The 15,764-nt window shown below is 31.1% G+C and overlaps 1 protein-coding gene across 1 annotated transcript; it reads right to left on the bottom strand.

Moving 5' to 3' along the window:
• Window positions 1–2,340: 2,340 nt before the first annotated feature.
• LOC111639285 (doublesex- and mab-3-related transcription factor A2-like) lies at window positions 2,341–11,681 on the bottom strand. Its single transcript, XM_023385128.1, has 2 exons — window positions 11,188–11,681; window positions 2,341–3,342 (listed from the first exon to the last, which is right to left on the bottom strand). The coding sequence occupies exons 1-2, from the start codon at window positions 11,666–11,668 to the stop codon at window positions 2,525–2,527; spliced, it is 1,299 nt and encodes a 432-aa protein (XP_023240896.1). The 5' UTR covers window positions 11,669–11,681; the 3' UTR covers window positions 2,341–2,524.
• Between the last annotated feature and the right edge of the window lie 4,083 nt (window positions 11,682–15,764).

Genomic DNA, 15,764 nt, shown 5'->3' with positions numbered 1-15,764 from the left:
GGAAGTGCTCTAGCTCTTCATGAAGTCTGTAATTTATCAAAGGTTTCTAGGCAACACTCATTAATGAAGCTAAAGTTTAATAAGTATGGTGACAGGGCTTTGGAATTATAATTATGTAAAACAATGTTTTAAAATTAATATTTAAAAAAAGAATCTTTAGTTTTTCTAGAATGTAACAGACTTTAAATATAGCCTATTTATGCATTTTTTCCCTCCTTCTAGAGAATTCTTCAATCATGAATCATTTAAAAAAAGTAATGTGTAAGCCTCTCATTTATCTCAAAGTGAACAGTCTAAATTTTATAAAGTGTAGAATTAAGTTTAATATAAAGAAGTACAATTTATTACGAATTAAAAAATTAATAATAATAATAATATTTTTGTATGTTCGGTTGAAAAGTTCAATTAAAATCGTGATAACAATTTTAATTTCAAAAATTCATTTAAATACGATGATAATATATTAAAGGAAAGGGGAAAAAATAATTGTTTGTAAATGTTTGGATATGAAATTCGAAGATAAAATTTTAATAGAAATTTACGAGGAATGTTTTTGTTTCATTCTTTTTTTTATTATTATTATTAATTCTCGAATTCTTTGTATTGAATTTATGAAGAAGAGAAAATTAATAATAGGATAAATCAACAATGAGACTTTTAAATTAAAATGAAACAAAAAAGACTGATTAAAGATTTATTCCGTAATTTCCAATTTTTTTTAAATACCGATTCGATTATGTTTGTGATGATTTTAGTTTTATAAAAACTTTAATTAATGTTTTAAGGTAGGAAATTCGATAAAATCAAGACGAACTTATCCATTTCTTCTCCGACTTAACTATTCTCTAACTTTACTATTGACAAAATATAGTACAGTACAGGTACATATATATAGGTTAAAAAGCAAGTCTTTTGAAAGGGCATACAAAGAAAAGGGATCAAAATCTCTAAACATCCTGTTTTTGAGTCAAAAAAGCATGCAATTTTATCTTGACAAAGGCTCCGACAATGGCCGAAAACTACGGCGACAGACATGAAGAATTTTAATAAAACTTCATATACTTAAATGCGAAACAAAATTAGATGAACAAAATAAAATTTTAATTTTTAAAATGAATTTATTAAGAAGTTCATCGAATATTTACTCGAAAATGAGATTGACCTAAATGGCCTACCTCATTTTGAATATCGAGATGCTTTTAAAATTCAAATATAAGCGAGAAAATTTATTCACAACTTCAAAAGCCTCTAATGCATTTTAAATTTACAAACTCTTGGAAATAATATTATATACCGATAGTTTTGTAGCTTAAGTAAACATTATAAAAATTAATTTGTATTTGATATTTAAATATCGGTTTCTTAAGACGTCGGATAAAACAAAAATCGGCAAACAATTCCTCGCCTATGCATTACTCATTAAGTAAAACGGATATTTATTGATATAAACAGTGTTTCGAGATGTGAATTGTTTTCATTATCAATAAATTGTACAGACAGAGATATCAATTAAGAGATGCAAATTAGAAATAATTTAGTTGAATCAGTTTAATTAATACGGTATCGATTACAATAAAGTGTTGGAGCTTAACGTCGCTACAATTTGCTTTGTCGTCTTCTAATATTAAAACTATTTGAAAAAATTGATGTAAGAAACACTTTTAAATCTTATAATATTGTTATCAGTATATAATTTTAGTTTCACTTGCTCTAGTTATTGACTTTTGATATTGTTTATTCTCAGAGGCTCCTGCATCGAATCATCTCCATTAGAATAACCCGAGTGTTTAACTAGCTAAGTCCATGATTAGATATACAAACGAGGCTAACAGTTTTTCTTTCAATTAGCTATTAGTTCGATAGGATACAATCATAGGAGAGTTAATGAATTCTGCTGCGTGGAGAGAGACTACATCAGAAGTGGGTTGGTAGCTAATTGAATGACAGAGGTGTGGGTCTAGTCACACAGATAACACTAACCAACACACCATTGCAATTTGGATGAGTGGCCTGATGTAATTTCCATTTGAAGCGGCGAGCTGTCCCGGTGAAAGGGCCTGTCATAACAACGTGTGTGGAGACACAGCCTGGCAGGTCCGTCCCACCAACACTCTTGCGTTGAATCGTCAATTGAAACTGTCACCGGCAGCACCCATTGCATTATGTGGATGTGTTAGTGTGGAGAAAAACAGACGCATGTTATATACTACTGTACTGTTTCTGTATTACATTGAGGGAGGATAGAAATAAATTACTTTTCTCCGGCCGAACGAGGCTACAGGTGTTTGCCGAGGTGTTTTTTACCGATTCTAATAGGAAAAAAATCGATTTTTCCTGCAACATCTCTTTATTTATAGGCACACAACAGTTACAATTAAACACTGAATTAACCATAGAAAATAAACTAAGATGCGGTCACGTTTATAAATTAAATTACTATTTTTTTTATAATTTAGATTTACCGATCAATTAGAGATTTATCTACATCACAGAATGCTACAAGTGACCATCGACGACAGTTAGCCTACTGAAAGGTGGCTGGACTTTTCCTTTCGCTTTCGGAAGATGACAGGTCTTGTGGTGACTGCTCTGGAGGACAAGAGGTCCAGTTGTCAGTAGCCATCAGACGAGGACCTTTCTTTCGACTCAGGTCAGGGTCGAGAGAGGACACGGGGGGTAGTCCACTAACAACTGATGTGCCAAAGAGAGAGGGATAAGCGGGAGTCGTTGAGATCCCGGGGAAGAATCCGGCATACGTTGGCACGGTTAGCAGTCCTCGAGGTGTTCCTGTTGCAGAATAAGGACGTCGAAATGGCGGTGCAGCCATGGCAAGAGCCGTGGATGGAGTGGACATTGAAAATACGGAAGTGAAGCTGGTTGTTGTGGAAAAAGACCCAACTTCTGGCACGGTAGAACAGGTCAAGGGCTCTAACTGATGATCTTTGCTCACATTCAGTTCTTTACCCGGAGATAAGGGAGGACGAACGGCTAGATGAGCAGCGGCCCGAGATCCCAATATTTGCTCGATAGCTTGTAGTACGTCGCCGTTGGTTTTCTGCAGAGCCAAACTCAAGACTCTTCTATTTTCGTTGGGAAAGATCCTTGCCAGTATCTCTAAAGGTGGTTTTCTTGTTTTCATGGCTAGTCCTTCTGCTAAGTTGAATTCCTGCTTGCGGTCATTTTCTCTTTCCTCACAAACTGATGCCGGGGAAGGGTTACTTCCTGCATCCGAACTAGCGCTTTCTACGTGTTGAGAATTTTCATCTTCCAATGTTAAAGATTCGTGAAGTTTAGGATTTTCCGATTTAGGAGAATGCTCCGATGTTTTTGCCCGTTTCCATTCTGTAAAACACGAGAAATTTAAATATTTATTTATCATCCATTTTATAATAAAATTTTTATATTAAAATATAGTTTATAAACTATCTCTTATATCATTCATTATATTTGAATGTCGTAATACATACATTTTTATTGAATAAGCTCGAATATCAGCTAAATAAAGTTAGTTTTCTCAGCAGATTATAAACAAAACGTTATCGTAATATTTATTTAATATTTAAAAATTAATCTTAAAATTAACATTCGATTTAATTTATAATTTTCCTACAATTCAGATTTAAAACCTATTATATTTATAATTAACTCTAAATGAAAGTTTAAAGGAAAGAATTTCGCATTTGAAACAATATAATAAACAATAAAGTTGTAGTGTATATAGAGCTAATATAGGCCTACTCTTTGCACACTGTATTTATTTATATATTTCCAAAAATTGTGTTGATTTGAATTAAATAAATCTGAATTAATTTACTAAATTTAAAATTGCTTATTCAATTAGAATATAATAAAACCGAATTCGGTTGTATTTCAACGATAAAGTTGGATTAATTTGAATGTTCAAACTTATCAAAAACCACAGAAGAATTTTTCGAATGTGAAAAATTTGATAAATATTTTGCAAATCAGAGGAAAAATAAGTATCGAATTAAAAAACCAACAACCTTGGTTTTTGTGTAGCAATCAATGAGTGCGGATCCCGAGGCAGAGGATGCTGAATCTGACAAATGTGACAGATTCCCTCGCGGGAGCGTGCTGTCACCTCTGTGCGGTGTGTGGGAGGAGGCGCCGACAGCACGTGCAGGCCGGATGTTATTGATAGTCTCGACTACACCCTCCTCGTGCCGGCAGACATCCCAACTACAGCCGTCACAGATGTCTTGACACTGCGCACGGCTGAAGAAGTGGCAATTGGTTTTTTTCTTTGGCCAGAATGTCAACGATTTATTTCACGCATCTTCTGTTTCTTCGCTGTCAACTTCAGATCATCATTTAGCCAACGTACACACGACAACAAGTCTTTGCCACACCGCCAATAGGTGTTGGCTTTCTTTACCACCTGTGACGAGTCTGAAAAATGACTCTGCATTGATCGTTGGCATTCCTGTTGAGTTTTTCGTTTTCGTTAAAAGAACACTGGATGAGTTGTCATCTTTTTTACAAGTGCAGACAGTTCTTAATAATACAATCTTCTATTAACTGAGTAAAAGTTGGCGAAACAAGAGCCTGGGTGTTGTCAGATCGGCCATTTCGTTTTCTTTTAACAACTACTAACTTAATGAAAACGGTTTCACGCATAAGAAACTGACTGTTCCATATATCTTATACATAAAAAATAAATAAATACTGCATTTGCTATAGGCTATCTGAATCGAAAGAAGTAGGCCGAATAAATTCTGAAAGAATCAAAACTAATTTTCACAGAATTTAAATTAAATTATCCAGGTTATATCTGGATCCATAAAAGCTTAGAACAGGGTTATGAAATTATAATTAAATATTTTATTTTCAATGAATTATTAATCAAAATCTCAAAATTAAGTTTATTTTAAACTTTAAAGAGAATATAAAAGGAACGATCTACTAGAAATTAAAACTATTATCAGAATTATTAGGCCTATTGTTATTTAAATCTTTTGGAGTTTAAAATTATATTTGTATGCGAGTTATAATAGGCTGTATATTTTGTAATTAATTTTAACCAAGTCTTCTAGCTTACGTGATCTTAGTTTAGCTTAGTTATTTAGAGCAAAATCTAGAGTAGGGTAAGTAGTCTATCACAACTTAAGATCTTGATAAACTGAAATTAATTACAAAAAAAAATTTTAATTTAACTGTGTATACTATATAAAAACGAGAAATAAAACTGGATTTAAATATATTTTAAAATTTAATTTAAAAATATCTGCTAGAAATATAGAGCCTAAGCTTGTTAAGAACACAGAGCAAAGCCTGAATTAAACAATCTTAAATATATTCCGTGTTTTATGTGGGTTATTTATTAATTTAACGAACTATAACTTACTTATGTTCTTTATATTTTTCAAATCTATTCTTGAAACTTTATTAAAGATCTCCGTGTTTTATAGATTTATAAAAGCAGATATTTGTAATCATTAACATTCAGTTACATCCAGATCAGTTATTAAAGAGTAAAAAGTAGGCTAATCCCGCCTATTTGGGGAACATATTATAATGAAATCACTTTTCATAGGGCTAAAATTTTCTTTTAAAGCGAAATTAAAATTTTAAAGATTAATAGACCCAAACATAAAAGTAATCCTTATGCATTCGTTATCGAATGTCAAGATATTTAAATAATAAATAATAGAATATATTATACTATATATCAGAGATAATATAACAGAGAAATAAGTCTAAACTGTTTAAATTAGCATTTAATCTACGATAATCTACGGTTAAATGGTATAGAGACGTATAGGAAGCAGACAACACACATATTCTATTTTATATAATAGATAACAACGTGTAATTTAGCTTCAATTGAGAACTGTACAGAAGCAAGTTGATTCCATTTAATATTAAATAATCGCAGAATAAAAATTTTTGTAATAATTTAAAATAATTATAAGGCACTAAATGTTATCTTTGGCTGGATAAAAATTAATCGAAAATTTTATCCACCCTCAAAACCGATGGAGAGAGAGAGGGAGACAGTAGAAATACAATTATAAATCGCCTACTAATGAACAAACCTACAGGAATGTAACAAATCAATTTTTCAGACTAAATTAAGAGTGACGTCATAGAGAAACCACCCAAATTGAAAATTGACCATTTATCAATTGGATTAGTCCCGTGGGAAAATAGCTAGGAGCTTGGCTGGCAACAGTCGTCGCAGCAGGCATCCAACAATAGAGTGTTCAAAAGCAGACAGATTACCAGAGGTCACCATATCACTCTGATTACTCATTACAGGGGGGACAGACTCATTTAGGTACTGAAAAAAAACGCAGGAGGAAAAAAAAGAGTCAGCGAAGTAGTGGGATCGATCGGCCACAAGAGATACACGCTAATGAAGCCTGCTGAATGGTCTGCTGTTAATAACTCCGGTATGTGTGGTATGTGACGCATACCTGCTAACTCCAACGCTTCTTCTATTTCTTTGTCAATGGATATAGGATAGATCATAACAAACTTTCACTTATTACACACAAGGGTCAGTTTACTCTGCTGTCACACATGCTCTATTGTTAGTGACCTAGACAAGGAGAAATCGTCATATGGCATTCCACATTCTGTCTTTTGTCCCGAAGCGTCGCCTTATCCAGCTATATAACTATATCGATTATTAAATTTTTGTCGTGTCTTCGATATGAACTTTCGCGCTACTCAATTTATCATGGTTGTTGTGCGGACGATGAAACTGCCAACCGTCCCAAGTCTGCGGTTACATGCACACCATTAATATTGCATTTTATTACAGGCAGACCGGAGCGTGTCATATGTCAAAGCTAACGACAATAGCTTCACCTCCATTTCCATCTGCTAGGCTTCATGTGCGGACTTTAATAAACGCCTTCTTAAATCTCCTTCAGAAGTCAGTTAAAGCATTTTTCAAAAAGAAGTTAGCCTCCTTCATCTTTCCATTACTACGGTACTGTGGCATTTATTAAAAGTTGTAATGTTGTCATTGTTGAGGGATGTGTCACAATAGCCTATCTCTCCTCCCAATTTAATTTTGCCTCGATAATTTGATAGATCTTATATTGTACAAAATGATATTGCGCTTTCGGGGAGAACATATATTTTATATATATATATATATATATAGACCTATTAAAGTGTTTTATTTAGTTCCGAAAGTTGAAATTACTGAGTTTCACATCAATAACTTTAAGACGTCTATAAAATTTTTCATTTTAAATTTTATAGTTCCTGTATATTTTTCTCATTAATTATCTGCTGAATTCATTTTTTAATATATATATATATTTAATTTTGTAACATTATTTTTACTTATATGTATGGAATTTAATAATGAAAGAACTCTTACCTATATACGACTTAATTTATTAAGAGCGAGACACTCAACAGATTAATTTCTTTAATAAATGAAGTCAGGAAAATATTTTCTGATCAAATAAAGCGATGATAGTGAATTACTATTTGATCTGCATTTTTAATTAACTCGAACATTATCGTATCGAGTTTTAATAAGTAGAAAAATCGAAGATAGACCTATTTCGAATTTTAATGAGCAAAATATTTCAACTGTTTTCTTTTATCATTTTATATAAAAATTTAATTGTCTACACATCTTTTCTAGGTCAATTCGATTAAATTTTTAAATTAAAAATTAACAGTAAAAAAATTTGAAATTTTTTACATATTCTTTAACAGCTGTTAATAATGTTTTCGTGGTCAAACAGTAATTATTATAAAATTTCCCGTTGTATCCTATCACTTTTATATAAAATTTCCCGTTGTAACTTTTATAGCTTATTCCTGTCACTTTTATATAAAGTGACAGGAATAAGCTATATGATTGGAGTATATGAAAGATCGTCACTTTATATAAAAGGGTTAATTTTTCATATAAAGTTATCACTTTCATACGAAGTAATAACTTTACACGAAAGTCCCTGTTTCTCTTATATAAAATGATAAGGAAAGATTTAAGAATTTATAATTTGTTAGCTATTTTTAAAACTACAGAACTATAGAAAAGGACTATAGAAAAGAGTGAAACTTTTTATAGGAATTAAAAATAATCCTAGAAGAGAGAGCGTATACAAAATACGATTCTTTATTATTTTTCCTTGTTTTTAATTGGGCATATTGTACTTTAGTTGGATAAGGTAATCAGAGCCATCATCAAATCTCAGCCTATTTCTGTAAGTCGAATGTTTGAAATTTTTCTGAAACTAAATTTAATTTATTTTCATTGAAATTGTTACGAAAATAAAGGTTTTGGTAAGGAATATAAAATACAGATGATAGAACTAATTGATTGTATTGTTGTTATTTGTGTAAGGGGAAGCCAAACCCAGGTTTTGAATCAGGTCGGAGTGAATGAATAGTTGGTATGTGACGAATATGGAAATAATTATTGACAAGCCAAGAGGCCTGAGATGAACAGCATGAAGTTTCGCGGTTTCTTGTACTTCGCGTAAAAAGTTTTAACGGTTTGTAACGCCCAAAACACATTCTTACAGCTGTATATATATTTCTCTTTCATTCGCCCCATCTATTCACTTTTTTTTCTCTCTTCTATTACTTCTGTTCATCCTCCTCCTTTTCATTCGCTGTCAATAGCAACATGTAAGCCTATTAATGTTATATACTCAGCTAGGAGGTCTATTGAGTGTTCAAAACAACGTTACCTCTTATGGATTTATTGAAAACGGACTCTTTAAGTCTGGGTGACTGAGCGAGGGAAAGAAAGACTCTTGAAAATCCACGGGTCCCTGCTCCTACAATAGTTTTGTCACATGACGAGGGTACCTCACATCTCCAATACTACTTCAAGCAGCCATCTTGGGCGACAGGTCACATCAGCGCCATCTTTCGGCAAGTGTTTGCATCATATGGGCAACTTTATATCTTTTCTTTCATAGATGCGCACCCATTCTGCTTTTGACGACAGGAGGTGGAGCCGGGATGAAGGGACCATTGTAGCCTGCACAATATGACTACTCCACACCGCGGGGTATAGCCTCTGTAATTATTTATAGGTTTGAAGTACTTTGCTTTAGTCAGACTGTTGTAGGTACTGTGACAGTTTGGGACCCACCTCTATTGAGTTATAAAGAAAGCACCGTGACGCCAACGAAAAAGAGAGATAAAGGAAAAGAGCCCCCTCAAGATGGTCTCGTCAAAGTGTCCGGGGATTTCCTCCCGCCCCAATTATGTGACACTAGATGGGACGAGGACGTGACAGCTGTCCCAGATAGAATGATGGACTTGTGAAGTCACAAAAGAAAGTTACAAATTAATCCACTTTATAGAGTCTGTCTGCGATGTCCCGATGGCGTCCTCGAGTGTTTGACCAAGTGGATTGGTATTTCGGCACCTTTCTACTTTTATAAATGAATTTAAACCATTCACATTTATGCAATGTCTATTTCCAGTTCCAAAGGCCACTTTAAAGTCTTATTTCCTACATTAAATGATATAGCATGAAAGTCACTTATTTCCTAAGCTCTTTCTATCTGCAAAGTCCTTTTAAAAGTGCCCTTATTCTTTCAAATTTTTAACATTTTAAACATAGTTTAAATTTATCCATAAAACTATGTTTAGCATAAGGATTCGTCAGGTGAATATCTAAAATCAAACTGTTTCTATATAGTATTTTTGCCTAGAAAACTTATATACTTATAAATAAATTAATAATTAAAAAAAATTAATTATAAACCTATATAAAAATTAAATTTATTTCATTAAAATTAACTTTATAATTGTTTATATCGGATGCTTAAGAAAACTTATTAAATACAAGTTTACGAGCTAAAAAATGCAATAGTTAATTATTTAATTAATTAATTTAACTATTATAATAAACTTACATCATTTTACTTTATAATAACAATTAAATTTCTGTTAATACTTTTCTTTCTTAAGAATCTGATGTGATAATTTATGTCATGTTTGCTTAATGCGTAGCAGAATATTCGAATATATATAAATAATCGTAAATATTAATATAAATATTGTATAAAAAATAACAATATGATCCACTTCCGCTCAATATTTTACTTGTGGATTTTCGCCAGCCTTTATCTTTTATTTTTTTGAACTACAGCAAACCCTACAGGCTCACTTCAGGGCAATGAAGCCACAATAGCCAATATATATTTGAATATTTTTTTTTTATTTTTAAGTATTTCTATTCTATTTTAAAATAAATTCTATATCTTTTTATTTTAACTATTTTATATTTAAATCTTAATATGGCATTCAAATCTTACAATTTTCATTCTAAACTTTAATATTAAAGCGAAAAAAAAAAGACTCGAGAACAAACCAATTTTCGACTTTATGATGTATTTTGCTTTAGTTTTCCTTATTTAGATTTGTATTTCGTGAAAATATACAAAAGAAAATGATATAAGAATGAATTTTATCGGTTATTTTAATAGTTTTTTCCACGAAGCATTTATATAATTTAGATTTATTCATACGTATAATATTCTACAGTTATACTTAAGTTGTTACAAATCTAGTTTACAAATACAATTACAAGATTTTCTAAACAATTTAAAGAATTAATTAAAAGATGGATAGCTTTAAATTCTTGTAAGATTGCTAATTTTGCTAGAATTTGTATTGTAAACATCGCTTTAAAATTCTTCCGTATCTGAAAAGAGCGTTATGATTATCAGTGTAGAAGTTTTACTAGTTATTTACCGAAGAAGAGAGGGGAAAAATCGTTTTTATTAAGTATCCAGATGGATAAACACATGGTGTGCAGTGATTTATAGCTAAAGGCGAGTAGGCGTACAAAGCAGTAAAATTACAATCGAATGAAAAGACCCTTTTCGATATGGATACATCATTATGATATCGAAATCCATTCAAGTCTGGTTAAACAGACGGGCTTAGTCTATACCTGTTACATTCTTGCATTTGCATATTAATTACTGATATTAGTTGATAGCCAGAGGGTAGGTAAGCTAGTCTCATCTGCAAGTGATTCGCAAACGAATATAAATAGCCTGTTCTATTTTGTTAACTTGTGAGCAATTTCTTTAGTGCAACTGGCGAAAATCTTGTAAATTTGATCTTTACTCCAACCGGATTTCGATTTTCCACTCGAAGAGAACTTCTTTAGGATTTTTCGGCTAGACAAAATCGAATATTGATTACATCAAAGTGATTACTCACCGGGTTCGTTGGTATCTGCGGTGCTACTAGGCGAAGGCTCGTCATCACCCGAAGTCTGCCCTTTCCTTCCAGACAGTAAATGAGCCATGGCAGCCGAAAAAGTAAAGCCCGCCCGATGCATGGCTAAAAGTCCTTCGTGGCAACCGTATAACAAACTCAGCTCGCGCGCTTCGTTCTCCTCCTGAGCCTGCTGTCGCCTTAAGGCTACTTGAGCCGCCATCACTCGTTGTCTTTCGGCAATTAAGGTGCATTTAGCACAGACGCAATCTCTCCATCTACAGTATCGTTTATGTCCCTTCAGGGCCGACACCACTCCGTGATTTCGACATCTAGCACACTTCGGCGTTCTCTGGTATCTCTCGGCAGACCTTAACAGTATTCCCGCGGGTGGTACGGGAGACATGACACCACCCGGTGAAGCGTCGTTAGAAGGTCCCGGGGACCTGTTGAGACCGAAGAGGCTTTCGGCTGGGCGTGCCATACAATCTTGGTCAATCGGTGGTGCTTGTGTCAGCTCTGGATGCTATGGAACCACTTTATAAGTGACGCCTGACACAAGAACCAATCAGTGACGAGTATACGCCCTAAAGCTGTCGTAACTGCAACAAGTCGATAGACTTACTTTATTGAATTCTGCTATCTGATTGGTTGGTCTCTTACTGTTGGGTTTAATTCTGACCGATCTCTTCCAGATCGTTATTGATCTCTTAATGCTTTTGTGTCCAAAACTATTCTTAAACGTTCCTCTAATGCTCTTAATTTTATATAACCCAATAAAAACTTGCCACCGATACAAAGGTAGTGTACAGAGTTTCCAAGTACTCTACAAAGAACGGGTTGCAGATCGCATTTTAAACGATTCCGCATAGAATATAATCATTAAAAAATTTTTTAAATGCTCATATTTTGTTAAAATTATAAATTTAAACGAATTTTTTTTTTATTTAATTAAATTACAACTCAGTTAGCTGTTTAAAATCGAGTTAAAGTTTGATTTAAAATTGTATTCTAATGACATTGAAGATTTGATAAATTAATTCAAAAAATATATTTAGTTTGTAATAAAATTATGAAGAATATAACAGAAAATTTAATTTAGAAATTATTTGTATAAAATTATAGATTTTAGAATCATTTTAAAGCGAAGTATCGACGTATAGAAATGTTAAACGTTGCGGCATCTTAGGCAATGAGAATGTCGACAAAGAAGGTGATTTTCTTTAAATACTTAATTTTGTTTACCATAAAAAGCAAATTTAAATTTTTAATAAATGTTAGAATGTGTCGAGAGAATAAAGAATATTAAAAGAGCACATGAGAACAATGTGTTCATCAGCATAGAAAGAAAAGCAAAAATGGGAAGGAACGACGATATTTTTTTTGTCTCCTCATTTAGGATAGTTGATGTCCACTTTCATAAACAGATAATTAATTAAAGTGAAATAATTATATATTCATTTGCCACCAGCACCTACACAATATAATATCAACAGTGTAATTGAAATAGTTATGCAAATCCGTCCAGAAATGAATGACGTTCTCAACAATATTAAAACGGAAAGATGGACAAAGGTACTGTACATTAACATGACAAAGTGAAATTTCTGCATAATACTTCAAAGTTTTGTAGAAAGAAAAATAATTCCAGATAAAATAAGCGCTTTTCTCGTTTAAAAGCTACTGATACCTTTATTTGAAAACCTCTAGGAATTTTCATTTATAATTAAAAGAATAGTAGCAATTATCTCTCTCTATGTAAGTAATCAATAAAATAATAGGACTGGAGAATATTTTTCTAGCAACTTCTGTTAGAGGAATTCCGGATGAGATTGGAATGTCCAGGTGTGTTGTCTGCTAATTGTACGTGATAGACAATGTCTAGGAATCTGCATCTCTGTCACCATCCCAAACAATACGATCCAATGGAAAGAGTAGGCTATTAGACTTCTCCATCAAAACAAGAATCTATTTTAATTAATTCCGAATTAATAATTTAATTATATGAATCTTAACACGTTTCTGATGAATTAAATATTAAAAATATTCTATTTACATACGAAACTTTCTTCATTTTTAATAATTACAATAAAATGTTATAAACTCATTTCAGTCGAATTTTATTCAATTATACTTAATCCAACTGCTTAAATCAACATTCAAATAAAATTACAATAGATTTATTTAAATATTTTCTTTAAAATTTATTATGTATAAACAATAATTTAGTTTAAATTTTATACGACTGAAAGAAAACAGCAGGCCTTTGTCTTCCAAAGTAACACAAACTTATATCAAATAACACATAACAGATATTAATTGAGTATGGATAGAAACTAAATAATAATCTCCAACTAAATAAAAAGTGCATTTAAATACTAAAATATATAAATATACATTATTTTTGTAAGATATATGAATAAAAAGATTAATATTATAGATTATAAATGTAGGCCTATATAGAAGGCAATAAAAATTACATTTCTGTAATTTTTTATAATCCAGTTTTGATAATAGTGTTCAAAAAATTCATCACACAGTAAGAATTGTTCGTGACCTATTTCCCGTTTTGACTAGAGTCTTGAATTTTTCAATTCAATTTACAGCGCTTACTTTCATATAACATTTATTTATTTTAAATTTATAATATAAAAAAATATAATATAATATAATATTAAAAATTTATAATTAATTAATTATAAATTCTTATAATTTTAATGATAATTAATGATTTTTTTTAAATATTAAGTCTCTATTTAAAAATATTAAAGTAGTAGTTCTAGTATATATTGTAAGGCTGTAAATTCTCATAATTCGATTAAAAATACTTATAAGTTATAGAAAAGTTAAAAATTTTAAAAATAATTCTCAATTTAATATTTTAAAAAATTTTAAATCATTAAACTTAATTTATCTAATTTTAAACCATCATTGTTCTGTATTAGTTATTATTGAGATAGATGTAATGATACATACGCCTATATATAGATGATAAAGCTTAAATGTACTGTACGGTCTTATTTAATCAATATCGTTTAAGTGAATAGACGATACACCATAGGCATTGTGATCTATTCTAATAGGTAAATTATGCTTTAATAATATGTACATAGTTTAATTATAAGTCTATTTTATATAAAAATTTTATTAGATAAAAATATCAGGTGAGATATAGCTGAAAGGCTAGTTTATGTAGCCTTTATGTTAATATAGAAACGAAATATCGTGATGCCAAAGGCCATATTGAAAGCATTCATGTTTTAACTCTTCAATCAATAAAGATAAGTTTGAAGTGTCAAGTAGGATGTTATCAGAGAGCTTTAACCTCCGAAAGTACTGTTAGAAACAGTAGCGAAATATTGATACTTCTCAATCAAAGACAGTGACTGTATTGATATATTATTTAGTACTGTTACTATCGGGTAAATATTGAGTTAAATAAAAACAGTTTTATGTTCTAGAATTTATTTAAATACTCAAAAATCTGACTTGACATATAATATTTTCATCAGATGTAATATGCCGCTATAATAGCCTACTGATGTTATTTTGTTATATATTTTTAATAAATTATAATTTAATGACTTTTACTAATTTTCTAACTGATAAGTTACTATGTAATGTACTGTACAGTACTATACCTACCTGATTTATTCATAGATAAAGCTATTAAGATATGATTTTCCATTTTAAGAAACTTCTAACTTACGCTATTTGTTAACTGTAGGCTATCAGAATTGCCATTTTATTATGCAAATTTAGAAAAAGTTGTATAGAATTACTTTAAATTTCTGCTGTATAATATGCTGTAAGGATTGTAACGATAAGTTAATTCTATAACTTCTAGAATATTTAAAATGTTTCTCTTTCAGCAGAAACAATACAAAATTTTAATAATTTACCTTATATTATTTCAAAATATTTACATTATGACTTCATTCAAAATAGTGAAGAAAGAATGAAGTTATTTAGACTTATAAGAGTAAAATTTGATTATTGATGAATAGGCCTACTATTTATGCACAATTAAATCTGCAAAATGTCTGTACAAAGAGTTGTAATATTAAAACGATAGATTACGAGAGTCATTTTGGTCTACATAATCTAACATTGATTATTTAAAGCAGTCTTTTAGATGACAATCCCGTTTTAACATACCGGAAGAAAGTGACATTCCCAGGAATACGATTCGCTACTTCCTTGGGGTCGCGATCTACTGGTTGAGAAAAAAAGATGTAGGCAATATTGTCGGATACATGAAAAGCTCGCAAATGTAATTTGTTATATAAATTATATACTGCATAATTGGCGTAGAGCTAAACAATGTATCATTCTGTAAGTTTGTCATTAAGTGAATACTCCATTTAAGCTTATAAGTTATGCAGACTTTTAAATTTAGAAAGTGGAGCTTCCCAAGTTTAAATGGAGATGACGATACGTTAACTGGATAGAATATAATATTAGTCGATATGAATTAATTTAATTACATAATGTCTAAACTCTTAAGTATTGTTTCTATTTTAAAATTTAGATCTACTTTTAAATTCGATTAGCTTAAGGACCATAAAATAAGTTTATTT

This window comes from Centruroides sculpturatus, unplaced genomic scaffold (assembly GCF_000671375.1).
Source record: "Centruroides sculpturatus isolate CEXI.00-Female unplaced genomic scaffold, Cexi_2.0 scaffold1275, whole genome shotgun sequence".
In the NCBI taxonomy this organism is placed as follows: domain Eukaryota; kingdom Metazoa; phylum Arthropoda; class Arachnida; order Scorpiones; family Buthidae; genus Centruroides; species Centruroides sculpturatus.
Note: the sequence above shows the minus strand (reverse complement) of the source record. Positions and strands in the feature narration are given on the sequence as shown.